The sequence below is a fragment of the Amblyraja radiata genome, chromosome 5 (assembly GCF_010909765.2).
Source record: "Amblyraja radiata isolate CabotCenter1 chromosome 5, sAmbRad1.1.pri, whole genome shotgun sequence".
Taxonomy (NCBI): Eukaryota; Metazoa; Chordata; class Chondrichthyes; order Rajiformes; family Rajidae; genus Amblyraja; species Amblyraja radiata.
In genome coordinates, this window is record NC_045960.1 from 3687772 (window position 1) to 3713647 (window position 25876).

Genomic DNA, 25876 nt, shown 5'->3' on the forward strand with positions numbered 1-25876 from the left:
GGCAGGCAGATAAGATCAGTTTAGCTAAGCATCATGTTCAGCACAAATATTTTGGGCCAAACGACCCTTTCCTGTGCTGTATTGTTCTATGTTCTAATATATAAGAGCAGGAATGTTATGGTAGAACTTTATTAAACTTTGGTTAGGTTCCAATTGGTGCATTGTTTGCAGTTCTGGTCACCATTCTTTAGATGGCCATGATCGCACTGCAGAGAAGATTCACTTGGATGTGGGCTAGGATGGAGCATGTCAGTTATGAGGAGCAAGGGAGACTGGGGCAGAACTTAATTAAGGTCTACTTAATGAGGGGCATAAAAATCGGAAAGTTTGTTAGACAACATAGATGTCATAAACCAGAGGACACGGGTTTAGGCTGGGTTGGGAGAAGGAGGAGGAGGGTTAGATGGTTTGCCTCAGGAAGCACATGTGGAGTGAGTGGTGGGACCAGGTACTTACAATATTTGACTAACTAACAACTCAAATTGCCAAAACACAAAAGGCTACAGACCAAATCCTGGGAAATGGAATTAATCTAAACAGGTAGACACAAAATACTGGAGTAACTCAGCGAGTCAGGCAGCATCTCTGGAGAGAAGGAATGGGCAACGTTTCGGATCGAGACCCTTCTTCAGACTGTTATTAGGGGAGGGGGCGGGACAAAGATAGAATGTAGCGGAGACAGTAAGACAAGATTCAAGATTCATTCAAGATTCAAGAAGTTTATTGCCATGTCAACAAGTTGATAGGAATGTGTCTTGGTTCGCTCTCAGACAGATACAATACAGTACAATACAACCACCACATACACCACAATAAATAATACAGACAATACCGTACGAAGGACAATATATACAGGAAGGACAGTACCCAGCAGCGTCATGTTAAGCGTAAGTGCAAGTGCAAAAGAAAGTGCAGAGTGATTAGTGCAAATTCAAATATCTGATGGCTTGGAGGTAGGTGCTGTCTCTGAAGCGAGATGTTTTACTTTTAATGCTTCTATATCTCCTTCCTGATGGGAGGAGATTAAAGAGGTAATGTGCCGGGTGAAAGTGGTCTGCTATGATTTTTTTGGCCTTTCTGGTGAGTCTTGTTGAGTAAAGTGATGTCACTGAGGGAAGTCTGCTGCAACCGATGATCTTAGAAGCTCGGTAGAAGTTGGCCGCGGGCCGGCAGTGATGGCTTTTTCTTACCCTGGGTCCCCCACGAGGGATCCCGGGCTGTAGACACCGCGCCAGCTGGAGCTCTGCGCTTCAGGCTGCCGGCTGCTGCGGGCCAACGAAACGGAGCGCTCCCCTCCAGCGAGCCCCAGCGAGGGCTCGCCCGCTCCGCGTAGACAGTCCACGCTGCACCCGCCGCCGGAGCCCCGAGCCCCGGGCGCGTCTCCGGGAAAGGCCGCGCCGATCCTCGCTGTTAGGCCACGGGGGAGGCGACCTGGAAAAAGTCGCCTCTCCTTGGAGGAGGCGACCGAAACGGTTTCCCCCACACCACCCCCAACACAAAACACACAAAGAAACATTAAAAACATACTTTAAAACATACTAAAAAAATAAAAAAAGTTGAAAATAACTAACGCGCTGCTGACAGGGCTGCCACCATTGCAGTGCCCCCACCGACCAATGTGCAACACCACTGATTTTTGTGTCATCTAGAAACATGCTAATCATGCCTCCTACTTTTACATTTGAATTGTTAATGCATAATGCAAGCCTAGCACTCAAACCTGTGGTGCACCAGTGGTCACAGACTTAAGCCCCTGTCCCACTTACATGTCCTTGGCTAATTAGGCGACCTCGTGGTCGTGTTGAGGCGCGACGGTCCCACAAAGGTCACGCACGACTTCATGCATCCGCACAGCCGTCTGGAGCGCGTGACGTCATTTGAAGATAGACACAAAATGCTGGAGTAACTCAGCGGGACCGGCAGCATCTCTGGAGAAAAGCAATGGGTGACGTTTCGGGTCGAGACTCTTCTTCATTCTGAAAGAAGGATCTTGACCCGAAACGTCATCCATTCCTTCTCTCCAGAGATGCTGCCGGTCCCGCTGAGTTACTCAAGCATTTTGTGTCTATCTTCAATTTTCTTGGCCCCGCTCTGGGAGTAGGAGTGGGGGCGGATCCGGACTGCAACGACCGTGAGCCCCAGGCTGAGTTCGACGATCGTTTGCCTGCTTCTGCTGCTGTTGGAGGTGAGACGTTGCATCGCGCCAGGGTCTTGGGCCTTTCCCACTTTGGCCGTCAGTTACGTGACAGGCCAGTGGCGCGCGGAGATTTCGTTCTCTACAAAATTTCGGATCGCCGCGCGATACCGCGCACAACTCCATACCCTGCGGGTATGGTTGATTATGGTTCTCAGTGGGACCGGCCCCGCGCGGCCACATGATGCCCGTGCGCCTCAACGCGACGACGAGGTCGTGTAATTTGCATGCCAAGGACACGTAAGTGGGACAGGGCCTTGAATCACAAAAATGCCTGCATGATTACATTTTCTCCCATCACCAAGGCAATTTTGGATGCAAGTCGCCAACTTGCATTGGATCCCATGGGCTCTGCTTCTGAACCACTATCCCACATAGGACTTTATCAAAGGTCTTACTAAAGTTCGGGTAGCGTGCTGTGCACATAGAACATAGTGTAGCACATGAACAGGCCCTTCTTCAGCTCGCAATGTCCGCGCTGAACATGATGCTGTTAAATTAACTCCTCTGGGGTACACAAAAATGCTGGAGAAACTCAGCGGGTGCAGCAGCATCTATGGAGCGAAGGAAGTAGGCAACGTTTCGGGCCGAAACCCTTCTTCAGACTGACAAATTAACTCCTCTGCCTGAATATGATTCATATTCCCCCATTCCTTGAATATCCATGTGCATATAATTTGGTGCTTGAAAAATTCAGTGAAATTTGTCAGACAGGACCTCCCTCTAACAAAGCCATGCTGACTTTGATTAAACCATGCCTTTCCAAGTCCAGATAACTGCTGTCTTGTAAAAAAAAAAGTACAATGATGGCTGTCATCCAGTCAAATATCACTTCACCTGTAACCATCGAATATTTAAAAATCTCTTTCAGTGTCTCAATAAACTCCTCTCTGGCCTCCTGCAGTCTGTGATACTTTTTATCAACCCGAGGGATTAATCAACCATTAACCCTCTTAAGACACACAATTCCTCTGTTTTTATGGTAAACATCTGATATTTTCTAATTTTCCCCCCTAAACTTTCCAGCTACAATATCCTTTCAATTGTGAACACATGAGAGGTATTAATTGATGACCTCGCCATGTCCTCTGACTCGACACACATACTCCCTCTTTTGTCTCCTATGGCCCTGATCTTATCCCTGAAAATACTTATTACCACTGAACTAAAGGTGGCCAATATCCTGGCAGGGAGATTTGCTCAAATTACTTGGAAGGGGATAAACTAGTGTGGCAGGAGATTGGGCGTCAAAGTTGTGCAACAGATGAGAAAGATCACAGTGCACAAGTTGCAAGCATTGACAGATATGGAGTACTGAAAATAGGTGCGGTCGTCTGAGGCTGGCACAGCGGCTCAGATAGTTAAGCCGTTGCCTTGCAGGGCCAGAAACACGGTTTGCTCAACCAGTTGTGTTTTGGAACTCATTGAGTGGAGACTGAAATCCTCAGTAATTTTAAGTATCTGGGTGACGACAAAGCTGTTGGCCAAGATCTGGGAAACAGAATGAATTAAGCATGGATACAATATGCTCAATAGTCTGTCAATATATTTGCATTCCCATGCTCTTAGAAGAATGTGGAGACTTGTGAGTGAATAAATAAGAAATTCACCAGAATTTTGCTAAGAATTGAGTTTATTAGCTATAAGAAGAGGTTGGATAAACTTAGAAACAAAGAACTGCAGATTCTGGTTAATACACAAAAGGACATAAAGTGCTGGAGTAAATCAGCAGGTCAGACAGCATCCCAGGAGAACATGGATGGAGGACGTTTCGGGTTGAAACCCTAATTCAGACAGAATAAGGGTCTCAACCCGAAACGTCACCTATCCATGTCCTCCATGGATGCTGCCTGACCTGTTGAGTTGCTCCAGCACTTTGTGTTGTTTTGTTAAACTTAGATTGTTTTTTTTGTAGTGTCAGAGGCTGAGGGGGCGATCTGTCACAAGAATAAAATTATGAGAGGCATCAATGGTAGTCAGAAACTTTTTCCTATTGTGGAAATGTCAAATGCTAAAGGTTTAAGATGTTAAGGGGAAAGTTTAAAGTAGATTTGCAAGGCAAGTCTTCAATGCAATGAGTGGTCGGAGCCTGAAACATGCTGCTGGGGGAGGTGGTGGAACATATACAATAGTAATGTTTAGGTATTTAGAAACATCAACATATGGGGAATAGAGGGGTACTTATTAGGTGAATGTAGATGGGATTGATTTAAATTGTGATCTTGGTCGGCATAGATGAGGTAGGCCAAAGGGCCTACACCTGTGCTATACTTTCTATGTTTTATTTAGATGCACAGTTTGAATTACACAGGAAGAAAGTTCAATTGTAAAATGTTCCATTCAGTGAGAACCTGGCCTTCTAATAGAGTGCACCACTCATGGCCTGCTAGCATATTAATGAAGACTAGGTATAAGGTACCTGAAATAGAAGAGAAAGGGTGAATTATTAAACGTTGTTTTTCCTTTGAATGTTATGCTGAATCTGCTGCTCTCATTCCTAAAGTCCATCTGGCAGGCTGTTTGCCTGAAGTACCGGTCACCTAACCAGTTATAAGCAATGTGATACAGGATTACTGTATGAAATATTTATAAATGCACCTCTCAGCATAAGCAGCAGAAAACAGAAGTCTCTAATGCTGTATGGCTCAGTCCATTAAAAACAGTCAAACATTAGAGAAATGGGTGTTGCTTTAAATGTGCATTGACAGATGGCGTATTGAAAGTCTGCAGGTTGTGACGTTAGGTAAATAATACGTTTGCTCTATTCATACGACAGTGTCCCTTTTGATTGAAGAAACTATAACTGGGGATGAAGTATTGATAGTACTAAGTCAACATAGAAACATAGAAAATAGGTGCAGGAGTAGGCCATTCGGCCCTTTAAAGTCAACATTGCCATTCAATATAATCAAGGCTGATCATCCAAAATCAGTACCCTGTTCTTGCTTTTTCCCCATATCCCTAAATTCCATTAACCCTACGAGCTATATCTAACTCTCTTTTGAAAACATCCAGTGAATTGGCCTCCACTGCCTTCTGTGGCAGAGAAATCCACACATTCACAATTCTCTGGGTGAAAATGTTTTTCCTCATCTCAGTCCTAAATGGCCTACCCTTATTCTTAAACTGTGACCCCCAGTTCTGGACACCCCTAACATCGGGAACATTTTTCCTGCATCTAGCCTGTCTAATACCTTAAGAATTTTATATTTTTCTAAAAAATCTCCTCTCATCCTTCTAAATTCCAGTGAATACAAGCCCAGTCGACCCATTCTTTCATCACATGTCAGTCCTGCCATCCCGGGAAATAACCTGATGACCCTAGGCTGCACTCCCTCAATAGCAAGAATGTCCTTCCTCAAATTAGGAGACCAAAACTGCAGACAATACTCCAGGTGTGGTCTTACCAGGGTCCTGTACAACTGCAGTAGGATCTCCTTGTTCCTATACGCAAATCCGCTCGCTATAAAGGCCAACTTGCCATTTGCTTTCTTCACTCCCCGCCGTACCTGCATGCTTACTTTCAGTGACTGATGTACAAGGACACCCAGGGCTTGTTGCACCTCCCCTTTTTCTTATCTGACACCATTCAGATAATGGAGAGAAGGGGGACTCTGTCCTTGTTACGAGTGGGGGGATGGGGAGTAAGAGCGGAGCTGCGGGATATAGGGGAAACTCTGGTGAGAGCCTCATCTATAATAAAAGAGGAGACCCCCGTTCCCTGAAGAATGAGGACATCTCCGATGCCCTGGTTTGGAACACCTCATCCTGGGTGCAAGTGCAGCGTAGAAGGAGGAATTGGGAATAGGGGATGAAGTCCTTACAGGAAGCAGGGTGGGAAGAAGTATAGTCCAGATATCTATGGGAGGCAGTGGGTTTGTAGTAAATGTCGGTCAGTAGTCTGTTACCTGCGATGGAGATAGTGAGATTTAGAAACGGTAGGGAGATGTCGGATATGGTCCAGGTGAATTTGAGTGCCAGATGGAAGTTAGTGGTGAAATGGATGAAGTCAGTGAGTTCTGCATGGGTGTAGGAGATAGCGCCAATGCAGTCGTCAATATAGCGGAGGTAGAGTTCGTGGATAGGGTCACGGTATGCCTCGAACAGGGATTGTTCAACGTACCCTACAAAGCGGCAGGCATAGCTTGGGCCCCATGCGCGTGCCCATAGCTACGCCTTGGAATTGGAAGAAATGGGAGGAGTCAAAGGAAAGGTTGTGGGTAAGAACCAACTCCGCTGGGCGGAGGAGAGTTTTATTAGATGGGGATTGGTTGGTTCTGCGGTCGAGGAAGAAACGGAGGGCTTTAAGACCCTCCTGGTGGGGGATGGAGGTGCAGAGTGACTGGACATCCAACTCCGCTTCCCATTCTGAATCTGATCTTTCTGTCCTGTGCCTCCTCGATTGCCAGAGTGAGGCCCAGCACAAATTGGAGGAACAGCACCTCATATTTCGCTTGGGTAGTTTACACCCCAGCGGTATGAACATTGACCTCTAATTTCAGACAGTCCTTGCTTTCTCCCTCCTTCCCCTCTCCCTTCCCAGCTCTCCCACAAGCCTAATGTCTCCGCCTCTTCCTTTATTCCCCCCCCCCCGACATCAGCCTGAAGAAGGGTCTCGACCCGAAATGTCGCCTATTCCTTCTCTCCATAAATGCTGCCTCACCCGCTGAGTTTCTCCAGCATTTTTGCCTACCTTCGATTTTTCCAGCATCTGCAGTTCTTCCTTAAGCACACCATTCAGATAATAATCTGCTGCCTTGTTCTTGCCACCTCACATTTATCCACATTATACCGCATCTGCCATGCATTTGCCTACCCACCAACCTATCCAAGTCACCCTGCAACCTCATAGCATCCTCCTCGCAGCTTAAACTGCCACCCAGCTTTGTGTCATCCACAAACTTGGAGATGTTACATTTAATTCCCTCGTCCAAATCGTTAATTTAAAAAAATAAAATAACTGGGGTCCCAACATTGAGCCTCTGAAAAGGACCCGTTACTTCCTACCTACTCTTTGCTTCCTGTCTGCCAACCAGTTCTCTATCCATGTCAATACCCTAGCCCCAGTACCATGTTGTCTAATTTTGCACACTAATCTCTTGTGTTGGACCTTGTCAAAGGCTTTTTGAAAGTCCAGATACACCACATCCACTGGCTCTCCCTTATCCATTTGTTACATCCTCAAAAATTCCAGAAGATTAGTCAAGGATAATTTCCCCTTCATAAATGCATGCTGACTTTGACCGATCCTGTTACTGCTTTCCAAATGCGCTGCTATGACATCTTTAACAACGGACTCAAGCAACTTTCCCACTATCGATGTAAGGCTAACAGGTCTATAATTCCCCGTTTTCTATCTCCCTCATTTCTTAAGTAGTGGGGTTACATTTCTCTCTCCCTCCTTTCTTAAGTAGTGGAGTTGCCCTCCAGTCCCCAGGAACTGATCTGGAGTCTATGGAACATTGGAAAATGATCACCAATGCATCCACGATTTCTATGGCCACCTCCTTGAGTACTCTGAGGCAGACCACCAGGCCCTGGGGATTTATCTTCCTTCAGTCCCAACAGTTTACTGAACACCATTTCCTGACTAATGTGGATTCCCTTCAGTTCCTCCCTCCCACTGGATTCTCGGTCCCCTAGTATTTCTGGGAGATTGTTTAGTCTTCCTCAGTGAAGACAACCAAAGTATTTGTTTAACTGTTCTGCCATTTCCTTGTTTCCCATTATAAATTCACCTGTTTCTGACTGTAAGAGACCTACATTTGTCTTCACTAACCTTTTCCCCTTCACATATCTAAAGAAGCTTTTATATTCCCCGCAAGCTTTCTTTCAAGTACCTGGATAAATGATGGGGAAATGAAGTAAAATCCCACCATGATAACAGGGGTATTTAACCTCTATTTACTAACCAGGAATAAAAGGGATCCTCAAGGTGAATATTGATTTGATGGGCCTGTCCCACTATGGCGACCTTATTTGCGAGTTTAGGAGAGTTTGCGCTCGCCACAAGCTCGCAGCATGGTCGACACATGGACGTAGGTGGTCACTGGCAAGTCTCCTTCATGGTCGAGAGGAGTTCCCACATATTGGTCAGTGAAAAATGTTTAACAAGCTGAAACATTTTCTGCGAGTAAAAATTGGTCGGCATGGAGAAAATCGATACTTTTGTATACTTGTAGTGCAGTGGTAGTGGGGTCGCCATGTCGTTCTAGGTAGTAGAGGTAGCCGTAGGTAATCTCCTTTGCTGACTAGGCATTTTAATTGGCTCATTGGGGGAATAAAACCGTAAGCACGAGTTTTCAGAACCAAGGAACCGACCGGTAATGTTAAATGCCCGCTAAGCTTCACAGCTGAGTATCCATGGCTTATTAAAAGTTGTCTGGCTTCTTAAAAGTGTCTCCACTCCTTCTCCCCCCCTTCTCCTCCACCCCTTCTCCCCCCTCCCCTTCTCCCCCTCCCCTTCTCCCCCTCCCCTTCTCCCCCCACCTTCTTCTCCCCGCCCCACCCTCTCCCCTCTCCGCTCTTTTATTGGACTTACCGTACACTGTGCCAGCCGTCTTTAACGTTCCTGTTCATCGCGGGTATCACCTTTGCTTTGCACCGTGTGAATTTCAGACAGCGCTCCCTCGCTTTCCCTGGCCCCCGCCTTTGTGGTGTGTGTGTGTGTGTGTGTGTTCCGCGCTGACGGTCGATCCAGCTCGCGGTTTTTCAGGCGAGTGCCCCCGAGCTTGAAGGTCGCAGACAGTTTGCTGAAAAGTCGCGTAAGTGGGACAGGCCCTTAATTGTAAGAAATCCATGGTTCACTGGTGTTTTCAACGAAACAACCTCGTTAATATGTCAACGCAGATCCATAACAATAAGGATTATTTGTTATGGATAACAATGCCTTGACTCATAGTCCATTGAATTGAATTTTGAAGTAGCAACCTACAAGGTTGAGGAGGTCAAGGCTGTAAACGATGTCCATATTGACTTCAGCAAGGCCTTCGATAATGTTCCACAGGGTAGGTTGCTCTGGAGGGTTAGATTGCATGGCGTGCAGGGAGAGCTCATTGCCTGGGTATAGAATTGGCTATTCTATAGAAGGAAGCAATATGTGATGGTGAAAGGCTATTTTTCCAGACTGGAGACCTGTGACTAGTGATGTGCCTCGGAGATTGGTGCTGTGCTCATTGCTGTTTGTGGTTTATGTAAATGATTTGGGTGAAAATGTGCAAGGCATGATTAATAGACAATGAAGGTTGAAAATAGCAATGGGCCAGCACCCAACCCCTGAGGCATACAACTACCCACGGGCCTCCAGTCCAAAGAACAACTTTCCACAGTCATCCTCTGCTTCCTACCATCAAGCCAATTATGTGCTTACTTAACTAGATCACCTTAGATCCCATGTGATCTGACCTTCAAGATAAACTAACCATGTCAATGGCCTTGGTGAAGTATATTTAAAGGCCTTGCTGTAGTATTTAGTTCCCACTTTAAAAAGTTCAAATGAGACTTTAGAATACGTCTATTTATTTACTTTGTAAATAACTTTTTTTTAACTTTGTAAATAAATCTGACATTTTGTTTTAGCTCTGTTGCATGGGTTAATTGGCATGAAATTTGGAAGTAATTAGAATGGTACATGGGTATATCATGATTAGAGCCAGGATTTTTCCATGAATGCCATGTGCCTTTTCATGCGTTTTTTGATGATTTCACCAAGATAATAGGTTTTTCACGATCGAGTGCCTAAATCAGCCTTTTTTTTGCCATTTTGCTAAAAGGTTGTGCTATTTTCTCTAGTTGTACCATGATTACAATGACGTTTCCTATGTTAACACGTTAATATTAATGTTATTATTAACGTGTTAACATAGTTTAACTTACAAGAAAATTTCCACCACCGGGACGAAACAGGGGCGTCACAGTCAGTCATTCATTAGTTCGTGTCGCTGCCCGCTGGTTCAGTCTTCTGCAAGATTTATTTAAGAAAGAACTGCAGATGCTGGAAAAATCGAAGGTAGACAAAAAATGCTGGACAAACTCAGCGGGTGAGGCAGCATCTATGGAGAGAAGGAATAGGCGACGTTTCGGGTCGAGACCCTTCTTCAGACTGACGGGGGGGGGCGGGAAAAAGAAAGGAAAAGGTGGAGACAGTAGGATTAGAAGGAGAGCTGGGAAGGGGGAGGAGGGAGAAGACAAGGGCTATCTAAAATTAGAGGAGTCAATGTTGATACTGCTGGGGTGTGGACTACCCAGGCAAAATACCCAAGCTTGTCTCCTCACTACATTTACTGCTGGCTCTAGTTGCAAATCTTGAGTTTTCGAGTGATCTGTGCAAGGCATTCATTGATGCTGGAATTCCACTGTGGAAATTGAAAAACAAATCTATCAGAGGATTTTTAGAAAAATACACAGAGGAAGCATATACCAAGCGAGTTATCATTACGGAAAAATTATGTTGACAGCAACTTCAACGTTGTTGTGCAGAAAATTAGAGATGAAGTTGCATGCAACAAAATATGGATCTCAATAGACGAGACAACCGATGCTGTGGGGAGATATGTTGCCAATGTGGTCATCGGTACACTGGAGGCAGGTCAATCATCAAAGGAGTATTTGTTGATGTCGGAAGTATTGGAGAAGTTGTTTACATCTTTACTTGCTGTACTTTGGCCAGAAGGTATAAAACACAAGCATGTTCTTCTGTTTGTGACTGATGCAGCTCCATACATGAAAAAAGCTGCTCGTGCTCTTGAAGTTTTATTCCCCAAAATGTTGCATTTGACATGCTTAGCTCAAGGACTTCATAGAATTGCCAAGCACATACGCAGCTTGTTTCCAAATGTTGATCGCCTAGTTTCCAATGTCAATAAAATCTTCCTCAAAGAACCGTCACATGTGCAATTGTTCAAGTAAATGGCACCCGAGATTCCGCTACCTCCTCAGCCCGTTTTGACTAGGTGGGGTACATGGCTCTCTGCAGTACTCTACTATGCTGCAAATTTTGAAAAGATAAAATAAATCGTCAACTGTTTTGAATAAGAAGAATCTGTTGCAGTCAGGATCGTCGGTGAAATCATGCAGAAAAAGTCCCTCCACCGCGATCTTGTGGTTATTGCTTCCAATTTTGCAAACTTCACACAAGCTATCACTTCCCTTGAGAAACATTAGTGAATAACTTGCAGGTTTTCAACAAAGTCACTGACGATATTCGTAAAATTCCTGGCGATTAAGTAAAGACATACAAGGAAAATGTGAGAGAGTGATTTTAGCTAACAAAGATCTTGAAGAAATACAAAACATAGCTAAAGTTCTCAAAGATAGTTGTAATGCGCAAGATATCGACATGAATATAGAGTCTGTAGCTTGTTTTGGGTATGCACCAGTGACCTCAGCTGAGGTAGAAAGAGGATTTTCACAACTGAAGTATATTGTGCCTGACAGACGGCATAGTTTAACACCAGATAATTTGAAAAAAATCCTAATAATTATGTGCAACCAGGCATCTTTGGTCATTTAATGTAGTATACCATGATCATTTTTAACCATATTTTGGTGGTGGAAATCCATGCCTCTTTATTGCCTGTTTTTTGTAAATAAATGCCTTTTTGTGCCTTTTTTGTAATTGCATTATGCCTTTTTGTCTGCCTATTTCAGAGTTTTTTAGTGCCTAAACATCCTGGCTCTAATCATGATGAATAATCATTGCAGCATTTGCAGATCAATGTTTGACCATGTTGAAAAAGAATGAGAGCATTTTGTGACTCTTTAGAGATTTGGGCTTGTATCAAGATTGTGGCTTGATGGTATATGTCCTGCAACTCATCTCTCTATCTCTTACAATCTTGCCATTTCATTGTCTAAAATATTCAAATTTCCTTCAAAGGCTACTTGGCTTTAAACCAGTTGTCATCATCCTGTTGACCCTGGCGTTATTCTCTCCAAACTGCTGACCTTCTGTTTTCCAAATTGAATGTTGTTATTTGGTCCTGGTAAATGCTATTCCTCTTAGATACCATGCTCTTATTTTCAAACAGACCTTTGAATTGTATATTTTTTAACAGACAGTTGCGGCAACAGAATGAAGAGCTACTCCGAAAGCTGACCCATAGCACAAAAAGGTTGGAGATAATGGAGGCTGACTTTGACTCCAGCCGACATTACCTTGAGGCAGAGCTGAACCATGCTCGGGACGAAGTGGACAAACTGAAGGACAAATTCCGCAGGTCAGTGACTGAAATGGTGGCATTTTCTGATGTGTAGATTAACTTTTAAAGTTTTAGCTTTTGCATGTCGAGAGGCTGACATTTTTCATAGCACTTTCAAGCTTTTCAGTCTTGTATTGAAAATTCTGATAAAATCACATTGTGTTTCTAAATTTTAGACTTAAATAATGTTCATGAATTTTGGAGACCCAAGGCAAACATAACAGCTATTGAACAGAATGGTCTAAGTTTTCATTTGCATAGTGTGCCATTGCAGATTGCATAATCATTGAGTTTTGATGTTTTTTAAATTGGTGAACTGCAGAAGTGTTGATGTTACACAGTCTGCAAAAATCAACTTGACACTTTCATGTGTGCTATGCACTAGCACAGAAAAATAATTTAACTCGGAACCTGTGCATAAAACATAATTGTATGTAAATTTTAATTGGCAGCTGAGGTTTGGTCAGTTTACTTTCTCTGGAATTTGTATGTTACTCACAGGCAATAAGATTCTCCTAACAGCCCGTTTTCTTCAAGGGCTGCTCAACACCTTATGCCAATGTGTAATATGTGTGTTTACTTTGGAGACTATCTTGGACTAGGGAAGCAACTAAACCTCTATAACCTGGGGTGAGACAGTTGTCATTTCTCCACTTTGCTTCTCTAAGGTCCCCACTGCATGAACTAGAGCTGCAGTATCTAAAGAGATTGAGCAAATAGTCAAGGACCTTGTGGAGTAACAGTAAAATACAGTGCCTTTTTTTGCTCTTCCAATATGAAGAAAAGTCTGGCCCAAAATGTTGTCTATCCATGTTCTTCCAGAGAATGCTGCCTGACCCGCTGATTTACTCCAGCATTTTCTGCCTTTTCTCTTGTAAACAGTAATACAGCATGAAATAAGTATTTCAATCCCTCAGCAATGCCAACCAAGATACCAATCTAATCTCATCCCATTTGCCTAGATTTGTCACACACCTGTCAAACCTTTCCTATCCGTCTACCTGTCCAAACGTCATTTAATTGTTATTATTGTACTTGCCTCAACCACATTCTCTGGTTAAATAAAAGCATAAAATGCTGGAGTAACTCAGTCGGACAGCATCTCTGGAGAGCAATGGGAAGGGGCAGGATTATGTCAAGGTAGTAAGAAATAAGTTAGGTAGGGCAAGAGCAGGCTGAAACAATGGGTCTACCAACAGTCCTGTTTGTGGATATTGGGTAGGAGGTGCAAGCAGACAGTGTGGGGTTGGAGTACTATGAAGTTGGAGGCTATGGAGCAAAGATTTCCTGATGAGAGGGTCCCCCCATTTCAGGGCACCATAATGTTTGGGACACATGGCTTCATGTGCCACAAACATGAGCTCTCTTATACCTGCATTAAGGAAGCATTTAAACACACCTGAGCAATTACAGACACCTGTGTCCCAAACATTATGGTGCCCTGAAATGGTGGGACTATGTATAAACACAGCTGCAATTTCTACATGGTGAAACCAAAATGTATAAAAATACCCTTTAATAAAATCTGACAATGTGCACTTTAACCACATATTATATATTTTCTATTACAAATCTCAAATTGTGGAGTACAGAGGCAAATAAATAAATGATGGGTCTTAGTGGAGGGCACTGTAAATGTTCAAATGGATTGTGTTTCTTCTGCCCTTGTAGATTACAGAATAGTTACACTGCATCCCAACGAGCCAATCAGGATCTGGAGGACAAACTGCATGCCCTGGTGAGTGATCATGTCAGCGCATTTTGATAGGGAATTGTTTGAATTTCACAGTGCTCATTGTGAAATTACATAACAGTGACTCTACGTGAGAAGAAGGCAGGCTTATCCTTCAGTATTGTTAATTCATCAGATACCATCCTGAATTATTGTCTTCATATTAATTGACATGTTACAGTTCACTTTATTCAGTCAGCTTCAGCTTATTTTAATTGTTTGTATTGATTGATATTTTCCAGGCCAAAATGTCCAGATACAAAATGCCAGTCATACAATGCAAGTACTCTATCCCAATCTCTTTCATGGCGGGCAATTTCCAGAAATGTAGAGTAAATGTTTCAGGATATCCTGAAAGCCTCCTTGGATAGATCTTCATAGATTCGTACAAAACTCTGGCACTTGCCTGCTGAAAATTGAAAAATAACATTCTTCCGTGGAAAGAAGAACACAATAACATTCCAAACAATCCACCTAACCAACATCCCATTGCATCAAGCACTGCCTGCCACTACTGCAGAATGTGCAGATCTCTCCTTGGCCTCACAGCCAGCTTAGAATCCGCAAAATTGGAGACTAAGTAGGTCAGACTCGTATCTCGCCATCCTTTTATCATTGGGTCAGAGTCTCACAGCATGGAAACCATTGATAGACCATTGATTGGCCTAACTTATCCATGCAGAGCAAGATGCCCCATCTAAGCTCGACCCATTTGCTTGCTCCTGGCCAATATCTATCTAAAACAATAGTTGTAAAGGCTTAACACATTAACTGATTTTTAATTGACTTCTTCTGTCTACAAAACCAAGCATTCCATATGCTTTCATACCGGCCTTTTCAACTTGTTCTGCTAATTTGAAAGATTTGTATGTTTGCCCCAAGTTCCTGTGAATGTAAACCCAATTTTCTTGTGTTTCTGTGAATGTATACCCTCAGGTTCCCAAGGCAGATGGTTTTGGAGAGATGACCATTGGAGTGGTGGTTACACTGCAGATTCAGCCAGATAGATGGGTGACTTGCAGGAGGGGCATGCTTGTAGTACAGAAACTCCTGTGTTTTTATCCTCTCTAACAAGTATACTGTTTTGTGGTAGAGGGGATGGCCCCTCAGGAAAGTAGCCTTTAGATCACTGATACCGCATCTGGCTCTTATGTACAGCAGGAAAGCTCAGTGTCCATTGAGTGTTTGTAATAAGGGGATTTGATTTGTTTTGGACACAGGCATTACTGTGGCCCTAAACCAAGCTCCTGAATGACAATAGACAATAGGTGCAGGAGTATGCAATTCAGCCCTTCGAGCCAGCACCGCCATTCACTGTGATCATGGCTGATCATCCACAATCAGAACCTTGTTCCTGCCTTCTCCCCATATCCCTTGACTCTGCTTTCTTAAAGAGCTCTATCTAACTCTTGAGAGCATCCAGAGAATTGGCCTCCAGTCCCTTCTGAGGCAGAGAATTCCAAAGATTCACAACTCTCTGGGTGAAGAAATTTTTCCTCGCCTCCGTTCTAAATGGCCTACCCCTTATTCTCAAACGATAGTCCCTGGTTCTGGACTCCCCCAACATCTGGAACATGTTTCCTGCCTCTAGCGGGTCCAATCCCTTAATAATCTTATATGTTTCCATAAGATATCCTCTCCTCCTTCTAAATTCCAGTGTATACAAGCCCAGTCTCTCCGTTCTATCAACATATGACTGTCCCGCCATCCCGGGAATTAACCTCGTGAACCTACGCTGCATTCCCTCAATAGCAAATTGTCCTTCCTCATATTTGGAGACCAAAACTGCAGTACTCCAGGTGTACTGCAGGTGTGCAGAGACCAATACTCCAGATGTGGTCTCACTAGGGCCCTGTACAACTGCAGAAGGACATCTTTGCTCCTATACTCACCTCCTCTCATTATGAAGGCCAACATGCCATTAGCTTTCTTCACTGCCTGCCGTACCTGCATGCTTACCCATGTTGTCACACTAGTGCCAGGATTGAGGCTGTCTCTTGAGTGGGCAGAGGACATTCTGAAAGGAGATGGTAAATAGCCTGAGGTTGTGGTCTACATTGGTACTAACAACAAGTCAGGAAGAGGGATAAGTTTCTGCAAGGTAAATATAAGTAGAAGGTTGTAATAGGCAGAAGGACTTTAAAGGTTGTAATCTCAGGATTACTCCTTGTGCAACATGCTAGTGAGAAAGGTAATAGGATAATTAATGTGTGATTGAAGAGCTGATGCAAGCTCGAGGACTTAAGCTAGTTGGACCATTGCCATCTCTTCTGGGGCAGCGGTGACCTGTACAACTAAAATTCTGATGGGGTGGTTTGTTCGTGTTACTCAGGAGGGTTTGTCTGGCAGGGGAGTGGGAGCCGAGGTAGCCGTGTATTACAAGAGAAAGATGAAGCAAATTGGGAAGTTCATGCAAGCAAGTGCAGTAGATAGGACAAGGAGCATGGAAAGTCTAATAGGCTAAACTGCATTTGCTTTAATGCTGGAAGCCTCTCAGATAAGGCAGATGAACTGTGAGCATGAATTGGCTCATGGGATTGTGATATAACTATTGTGGAAACATGGTTCAGGGATAGGTAGGACAGAAAAACCAATTTTCTGGTGGACTGATGAGAGATCGAAGTAAGAGAGGAAACATAGTTTCACTGTTGATTGGGGTTGGGTCTGCCCAACGTCTTTCTGTAGCTCAGACTACAATGCCAGGCAACATCCTTGTAAATCTCTGCAGTCCTTCCAGCAGCGTGACCAAAATTGATCACACTAATCCAGGTGCAGCCTTGCCAACTTGTACAACTGCGACATAACTCCCCAACTTCTATACTCAATTCCTCAACTGATGAAGGCTAGCGTGCCAAAGGCTTCCTTCATCACCTGTGACGCCACTTTCAGGGAAATCTGTACTTACATTCCTAGATAACTCCACAACAGTGCTTCTTAAACTATTTCATTGTCATTCACCCTTGAGTCTTTATCACAAAATTTAATACACCCTCGACTAAATTTTCTTATGTTTTTTGGTAATTTTCGTCTTATTCCTCCTTGTGTATAACTTTATATATAATTTATTTTGTCACATGAGCAAAAAACATAATTTAGTCGAGGGTGAATTAAATTTTGTGATAAAGACTCAAAAGTTGAATAAAATAAACACTTAAGAAGTTAGTTAATTTATTTTATTGAACTTTTTTAACATCCTAAAAATATTTAAAGGAAACTAGGAGTGAAAAAAAAGTTTAATTACCACTGGAGTTGGAAAATCATTCTGTTAGAATTATTTAAAAAAACATTCCAATGTAAACACTGGGCCATCCTACCCTTTCTGGCTTTGATTATTGCAGTTTTTTACTTGGAAAACTAGCTCAAAAAACCATGGAGTATGTGATTTAATATATTAGTATCCAACTAATATAACTTTCAATAACTCTCCCCGCCAAAAGCTCACAATACCACCAAATATCAACTTGCCATACTTGCTATACTTCTCTCCAGAAGCTGGCTCTTACAAATCCAGGTATATTTTAAAAGTTATGCATGTGTACTACTGACATGTATATGTCACATGCATGCTCAAAACATCATCACAACAGAATCATCATCTGTAACATACGTAACTACATTTTTAAGTTCGTTATCCTCAGTTTCCTTGTCATCCTTCACAAGTGACTTGTCTCCTGAACATACCTCCTCTTGAGTCTTGTTCGTTTCACTTCCTTTCAGAAATGAACCACTTCCTTCTGCACACTCTTCTTCTAGAGCTGGTTTCTTTAGGTACTTCAACAAAGACATAGTGTCTTAATTTGCAAGCAAAATTAAAAAAATCAACAAATTCCAGTCTACATGAGCTGAACAAGTTCTACTGCAGGTTCGATAAACAGAAACTTAACCCTGGTACCCCCTCCCCAACCAACATTTCACACCTGCTTAAAGCCTGACTGCAATAGAAAAAAATATATAAATATTTGAATAAATTAAGTCATTCACCCCTCTAGTTTCATTCATCCCAAAATAATTTTCATTCGCCCTTGGGTGAACCATTCACTAGTTTAAGAAGCACTGCTGTACAAAATACCCAATGGCCTTGCAATGGCCTAGTTTGACTCCCAAAATGCAACACCTCACACTTATCTGAATCACATTCCATTTTCCATTCCTATGCTCTTTTGCCCAGTTTATCAAGATTCAACTGTAATTCTTGATAATTATCTTCACTGTCTGTAATACCAATTGTTTTACTAATATTCTCATCCAAATCGTTAATAAATGTGATAAACAGCAACGGGGTCAGCACCAATCCCTGAGGCACACCACTGATCACAGGCCGCCAGTCTGAAAAACAATCTCCCACCACCACCCTCTCCTCCTACCATAAAGCCAATTCTATATCCTGTCAGCTAGCTCTCCATGGATCCCATGCAATCTAAACTTCCAAAGAAACCTTCTCAAAGGCCTTCCTGGAGTTCATATGTCTATAGCCTTGCCCTTATTAACCTTCTTGGTTACTTCTTTCAATAACTCAATCAAATTTATGGGACACGATGCACCAAATGGTGACTATCCCTAATCAAGCCCTATCTTTCCAAATGCATGTATATTTTATCCTTCAGAATCCTCTCCATTAACTTTCATGCTATTTGTGTTTGGCTGCCTGGTTGATTGGTCTTGTTTTTCTTTGCAACCCTCCTTAAATGGAGGCACAGCATTATCCACACTCCTGTCTTCCGGCATCTCACCTATGTCTAACAACGATTCATATATCTCTGCCAGAGCTTCTGCAATTTCTTCTCCAGCTTCCCGTATTGTTCTTGGATACACCTGATAAGGCATGGGAGATTTATCTACTGCCTCGACTACAGTACAGACTGTCCTCAACCCATTGCTATTAACTCTCCAAAATTCTCTTGTCTTCATGTTTTCCTCTGTAGAAAAAATAGGAGAAATATTAATTTAGGATCTTGCTCATCTCCTGCAGCTCTGCAATTTGATGACCACTTTGGATTCTGGGGGTTTTAGTCTCTCTCCTGTAGCCCGTTTCTCTTCAATAAATTCATAAAATCTCTTTGGATCATCCTTCATCTTATCTGCCAGAGCTAGCTCATTATCCCTTTTTGCCCATCTGATTTCCTTCTTAAGTATGTTCCTGAATCCCTTGCACTCCTCTGGGGATACACTTGATCCCTGTTGCCTGTACCTGACCCGTGTCTGCTTTTTGCATTGTCATCCAGGGTTGCTTACTCCCATCTTCCTTGCCCTTCACTCTAACACACAATCACACTTTTAAAAGCATCCCATTTTCCAATGTCCCTCACCGTATCTTTATTTAGGAAGGGCGGCAAGAAGAAGCCAGGAAAGTAGAGGCTTGCATACAGGGTGAGAAATCGAAGGTAGACAAAAATGCTGGAGAAACTCAGCAGGGTAAGGCAGCATCTAAGGAGCGAAGGAAACAGACAAAGTTTCGGGTTTCAGCCTGAAACGTTGCCTATTTCCTTCGCTCCATAGATGCTGCCTCACCCGCTGAGTTTCTCCAGCATTTTTGTCTACGATTGATTAGGGATAGACAGCATGGCTTTGTGCATTGGAAATCAAATTTGTGAGCCATGATTGAGTTTTTTGAAGAGGTGACCAAGAGGATTGACAAGGACAGGACCTGGACATCGTCTACATCAGGGGTCGGCAACCTATGGTCCCCGGGCCCAATGCAGCCTGTAACCCAAAATCATCCGGCCCGCAGGCGGACTTTTTTCCCCGTAATCATCTGACCCACCGGGCACCATGAGCAGCAGCGCCCCGAGCGGCGGCCAGGCGCCCCGACCTGCGGCCAAGCGGCGAGCTCTGGCTGTACCGCATCCTGCGCAAAGCCGACGGCACGGCCGCGCACCTTCTGTGAACAGGTTTAAGAAAGAACTGCAGATGTTGGAAAAATCAAAGGTAGACAAAAGTGCTGGAGAAACTCAACAGGTGAGACATGCAAGGATTGCATGAGGCTGCCTCACCCGCTGAGTTTCTCCAGCATTTTTGTCTGCCTTCTATGAACACGTGATTTGATGCCTGCCATCCGGGGTGGGATCCATGTGTACACGTGATAGATGTAGCCCGCCATCCACTCACAGACATGTGTCCTGGCCCCTATGCAGAACAAGGTTGCCGACCCCTGGTCTATATGGACAAGGTTCCACATGATAAGCTGTTCCGAAAGGTTAGAACGGGCAGTATTTGGGGCGAATTGTCAATTGAATACAAAATGCGTTGATGGTTGGAGGCAGAGGATGGTAGTGGAGGTTTGTTTTTCAGATTGGATGCCTATGAACATTTGTGGTGTGCTGCAGGGATTAGACCTGGTGCTGTTTGTCATGCATGTTATTGATTTGGATGTAATTCATCTCTGACAAGTGCAAAGTGATGCAATTTGGGAAGTTAAAGCAGGGCAGGACTTACACAGTAAATGGCAGGGCCCTGTGAATCGAGACCCCGATGGGTACAAGTATATAGTTCCCTAAATGTGGCAACATAGGTAGACAGAGTAGCATGCTTGCCTTCATCGGCCAAAGCGTTGAGTTCAAGCATTGAGACATCATATTACAGTTGCAGAAAATGTTGGTTGGGCTGCACTTGGAGTATTATATGCCATTCTGGTCGCCATGGATAAGAAATATGTGCTAAAGATAGCAAAGGGTGCACAAGAGATTCACTCGGATGTTGCCAGGATTGAAGGTCTTGGGTTCAAGGAAAGATTGGATAGGCTGGGTCTGCTTTCTCTGGAACACAGGAGGTTGATATGTAGAAAATATCATGATTGATATGTAGAAAATTTCGACAGCCAATGACTTTCCCGTGGAAAGGATGGCTAATACTAGAGGGCGTAGATTTATGTGAGAAGGGGTTTGAACAGAATCTAGGGGAGACATTATTCCTATAGAATAGTTTGTGTCTGGAATAAGTTGCCAGAGGATGTGGTGGAGTCAGTTACAGTAACGGTATTAAAGAAGCATCTGGGCAGATACAAATGAATATAGACAGATATAGTCATGCAACACAGAAACAGGCCCTTTGGCCCAACGTCCATGTCGAACAAGATACCCCATCTGTACTAGTCCCACCTGTGTACATTTAGTCCATATCCCTCTACACCTTTCCATTCCATGCACTTGTCCTAATGTATTTTAAATGTTGCTGTAGTACCTGCCTCAATTATCTCCACTGGCAGCTCGTTCCATAAACCCACCAACCTCTGTGTGAAAAAGTTCCCCTTCAGGTTCCGATTAAATCTTTCCCCTCTCACCTTGAACCCATCTCCTCTTGTTCTTGATTTCCCTATTCAGAGTGAATGCACAGAGCCTTTTACCCAATCTATTCACCTCATGATCTTGTACATCTCTAGAAGATCACCCCTCAGCCTTCTGCACACCAAGGAATAAAGCCTGTCCAGCTTCTCCCTATAGCTCAGGCCCCCAAACCCTGGCAACATCCTCATATATCTTCCCTGCTTTCTTTGCAGCTTAACAACATCCTTCCTATAGCAGGGTGACCAAAACTGAACATAACACTCCAAATGTGGCCTCACCAATGTCTTGTACAACTGTAACATAATATCCCAATTTCTGTACTCGGAACCCTAACTGATGAAGGCCAATGTTCCGAAACCTGCCTTGACCGCCCTATCTACCTGCAACGCCACTTACAAGAAACTACGTACCTACACTCCAACATCCACCTGTACTACAACACTCCCCAGGGTCCCAGGCAGGTTGATTTGTACAGATAGGCATGATGCTGAAGGACCTGTTTCTTTGCTGTATTATAGTATGACCGTGTCCTGCAAACTCCCATATATATTGTGCCATTTCTTAATGTCATTATGCCCAAAGTTGAATACTTCATACCTGTATGTGCCATAATTCTCCTTATCTGGTTGCCGATCAGAATATGCCATAGTCGTGGTTACAAATGTGGGCAAGTTTTGTTATGTCTTCCAATCCAGAATTGTTCAAACCAAATATAATGTTCAGTTCCAATATTGCACTTTTTATTCCGAGTGAGGGTATCCAAGTTAACATTGTCTGTTCAATGCAGTGTAATTTTGTTTTCTGAATATACAATGCATTCAGAAAGTATTCAGACCCCTTCACTTTTTCCACATTGTTTTACTTTACAGCCTTATTCTAAAATGAATTTAAAAAAAATGATCACAATACCCCATAATAAAAAAGCGAAAACAGGTGTTTCGAAATATTTGCAAAGTATTAAAAATAAATAACTGGAATATCACATTTACGTAAGTATTCAGACCCTTTACTCAGTACTTTGTTGAGGCACCTTTGGCAGCGATTACAGCTTCAAGTCTTCTTGGGTATGACGCTGCAAGCTTGGCACATCTGTATTTGGGTAATTTCTCCCATTCTTCTCTGCAGATCCTCTCAAGCTCTGTCAGGTTGGATGGGGAGCGTCGATGCACAGCTATTTTCAGGTCCCTCCAGAAATGTTTGATTGGTTTGAAGTCCGGGCTCTGGCTGGGCCACTCAAGGACATTCACAGACTCGTCACAAAGCCACTCCTGCATTGTGCTTAGGCTCGTTGGCCTGTTGGAAGGTGAACCTCCACCCCAGTCTGAGGTCCTGAACGCTCTGGAGCAGGTTTTCATCAAGGATCTCTCAGTCTAATTTGCTCCGTTCATCTTTCCCTCGATCCTAACTAGTCTCCCAGTTCCTGCTGCTGATAAACATCCCCACAGCATGATGCTGCCACCACCATGCTTCACCGTAGGTATGGTATTGACCAGGTGGTGAGCGGTCCAGACATGACGCTTGGCATTCAGGCCAAAGAGTTCAATCTAGGTTTCATCAGACCAGAGAATCTTGTTTAGTTGCCTTTTGGCAAACTCCAAGCGGGCTGTCATGTGCCTTTTACTGACGAGTGGCTTCCGTCTGGCCACTCTACCATAAAGTCCTGATTGGTGGAGTGCTGCAGATATAATTGTCCTTCTGGAAGGTTCTCTCATCTCCACAGAGGAATTCTGGAGCTCTGTCAGAGTGACCATCGGTTTCTTGGTGACCTCCCTGACCAAGGACCTTCTCCCGCGATTGCTCAGTTTGGCCGGGCGGCCAGCTCTATGAAGAGTCCTGGTGGTTCCAAAGTTCTTCCATTTAAGAATGATGGAGGCCACTGTGCTCTTCGGGACCTGCAATGCTACGGAAATTGTTTATACCCTTCCCCAGATCTGGGTCTCGACACAATCCTGTCTCGCAGGTCTACGGACAATTCCTTCGTCTTCATGGCTTGGTTTTTGCTCTGACAACTGTGGGACCTGATATAGACAGGTGTGTGCCTTTCCAAATCATGTCCAATCAATTTAATTTACCACTGATGGACTCCAATCAAGTTGTAGAAACATCTCAAGGATAATCAATGGAAACAGGGTGAACCTAAGCTCAATTTTGAGTGTCATAGAAAAGGGTCTGAATACTTATGTAAACGTGATATTTCAATTATTTCTTTTTAATTACTTTGCAAAAATTTCTAAACTCCTGTTTTCACTTCTTCATTCTGGGGTATTGTGTGTAGATTGATGATTTAAAAAAAAATAATTTAATCCATTTTAAAATAAGGCTGTAACGTAACAAAATGTGGAAAAAGTGAAGGGGTCTGAATACTTTCTGAATGCATTGTACATTTGTGATGTTGGCACAGGGGATAATCAATATCAGTATTCATTTTGTAAATTAATAATTTAAAAAGACAAATAGTCATTTTCACCTTCATTTATGCAACGCCAACTGCTGTACCTTCATCAGTGTTTCAGAGTGGTGAATCTCTGGAACTCCCTGCCACAGAGGGTAGTCGAGGCCAGTTCATTGGCTATATTTAAGAGGGAGTTAGATGTGACCCTTGTGGCTAAGGGGATCAGAGGGTATGGAGAGAAGGCAGGTACGGGATACTGAGTTGGATGATCAGCCATGATCATATTGAATGGCGGTGCAGGCTCGGGGCCGAATGGCCTACTCCTGCACCTAATTTCTATGTTTCTATTACATCAAAGAACTCAAACCACATTTGGAAATGTGATTTGCCATTAATACGTGTAATGGATATCTCTTATTAATTCTATATTTGGGAATTACATTTGTCCCAAATGGTTTCTAGTAATTTTTCTTCGCTATGACAGCAATTGATTGAATCCTTTTCCTTTCTATGTTTGAGATTGCAATTCTCTGGTCCTCTGACACAGCTTCCATTTTCAATGAATCATAGGATTTCTGATCTTAACTTGTGTCTGCCTTTGCCACCTTTGGAATTATCCAAACTCAACTAGCTTGCGTTAACTTCAAGAGACCAACTTATTTAGTATCCCTTTTATATTTTTATCATTTAAAAAAAAAAAATTCTTCCCCCAACATTGCATAATTAACTTCATCATTTTGTGATAATCGATGCAACATACTTATTTAGCCTCTCTGTCATGCTAGGTTAAGATTTCCTTTTTTGATTCCCAGACAGTCCAATTAATCCTCTAATAACTGTTTTGTTTCAAAATATTTTGGGATTCCGTTTTAAGTTGCCTGCTTAACTTCCCAAACACTCTTTCCTTTGCCCTTTATACTCTTAGAATTTTTTTTCTTAATTTACCTTTTCTGTATTGAGCCAAGTTTTGTACCATATTCTGCACCTGATGCTTGTCACACATGCTTTTCTGTTTTATCCTTTGTTTCATAGTGCTGTAGTTTTGGAAAGTCTGGCTATCCTCGTGAGACGAATCTTGTTTTCTATGCCAGGTATCTCCAACTTTTTTTCCTGTCCATTCTATCTCCAATTATCAGAATTGACTCTTCCAGCTGGATGTTCTTGTGCCTTTGATTTTTTTTTGGCCTAAGAATATCTGTCGTTATTTGCAAGAGAATCCCTCAGTGAAACAAACTTAACTTCCCCGACTCCAGTAAGATGCAACATTCATCGAATTCTCTGAAATATGGTCAATTATAAAACAATACACTGTGCGGTAAGTTCCCACAGTAGTTGAAATTCGTTAATATAATTGGTTCAATTCAGGGTTTCTAAAGGAAATTTATTGATCAGATCATCTGATATATATATCCCATAAGTTTTTCATGTAATGCTATGTGGGATCTTTTATAAGGATTTAAAAGAGTAGGTAATGCCTAGGTTTCACATTACATCCTAAAGTATAGCATCTTTTGATTACGCTGCAGCTTCAAAATGCCACACTAAATGTCACCCTATTTTAAATACTGACTGGTAGCATCTGAGCCTACAACAATTCTGACTCATTAAAGCAAAGATGAGGTAAAAGATAACCCATGACCTTATTGATTTGCAGAACACCCATGAACTGCTGAATGCCTATTGCTGATTCTGTGCTTTTATGTTCTTAAAAAGTGATCCCTACGATGCATATGGAATCCTTCGCTAGTACCATATTATTTTTGGAGACTAATGCAATGCGTGTGTGTGTAAAATGACAAATCAATAAGTGAGTTCGATATTCCGACTGAGCATGCCCAGGTCATAGGTCACTCGCGCTAAACAATCTCGGTAACTGTGCTGCTGCATGAACACAGACCTGCGTTTCATCTGTAGTCAGCATCAACCTGGGTCTCCGGCACTGCAAGCTCTGTGGAATTGCTACCAGACCGCCCCGTCCCCTCCCGAGTGTCCCATCCCTGTCCGGGGGCAGCAGGAGATGTCCGGGGTGAACCTGACAAACGGGACTCCGGCCCAGAGCAGTGGAGTTAGAGCTTCTTC

At 43.1% G+C, this 25876-nt stretch overlaps 1 protein-coding gene across 4 annotated transcripts in view; it reads left to right on the plus strand.

Annotated features, from left to right (window-relative positions):
* The window catches only part of tjap1 (tight junction associated protein 1), a 123401-nt gene that overhangs the window by 70826 nt on the left and 26699 nt on the right, over window positions 1-25876 (plus strand). For all 4 annotated transcript variants that reach the window (XM_033020524.1, XM_033020522.1, XM_033020525.1 and 1 more), the window contains 2 exons: window positions 12250-12411; window positions 14065-14131. In XM_033020524.1, coding sequence (XP_032876415.1) covers window positions 12250-12411; window positions 14065-14131 — 229 coding nt within the window. The remainder of the gene's footprint in view (window positions 1-12249; window positions 12412-14064; window positions 14132-25876) is intronic.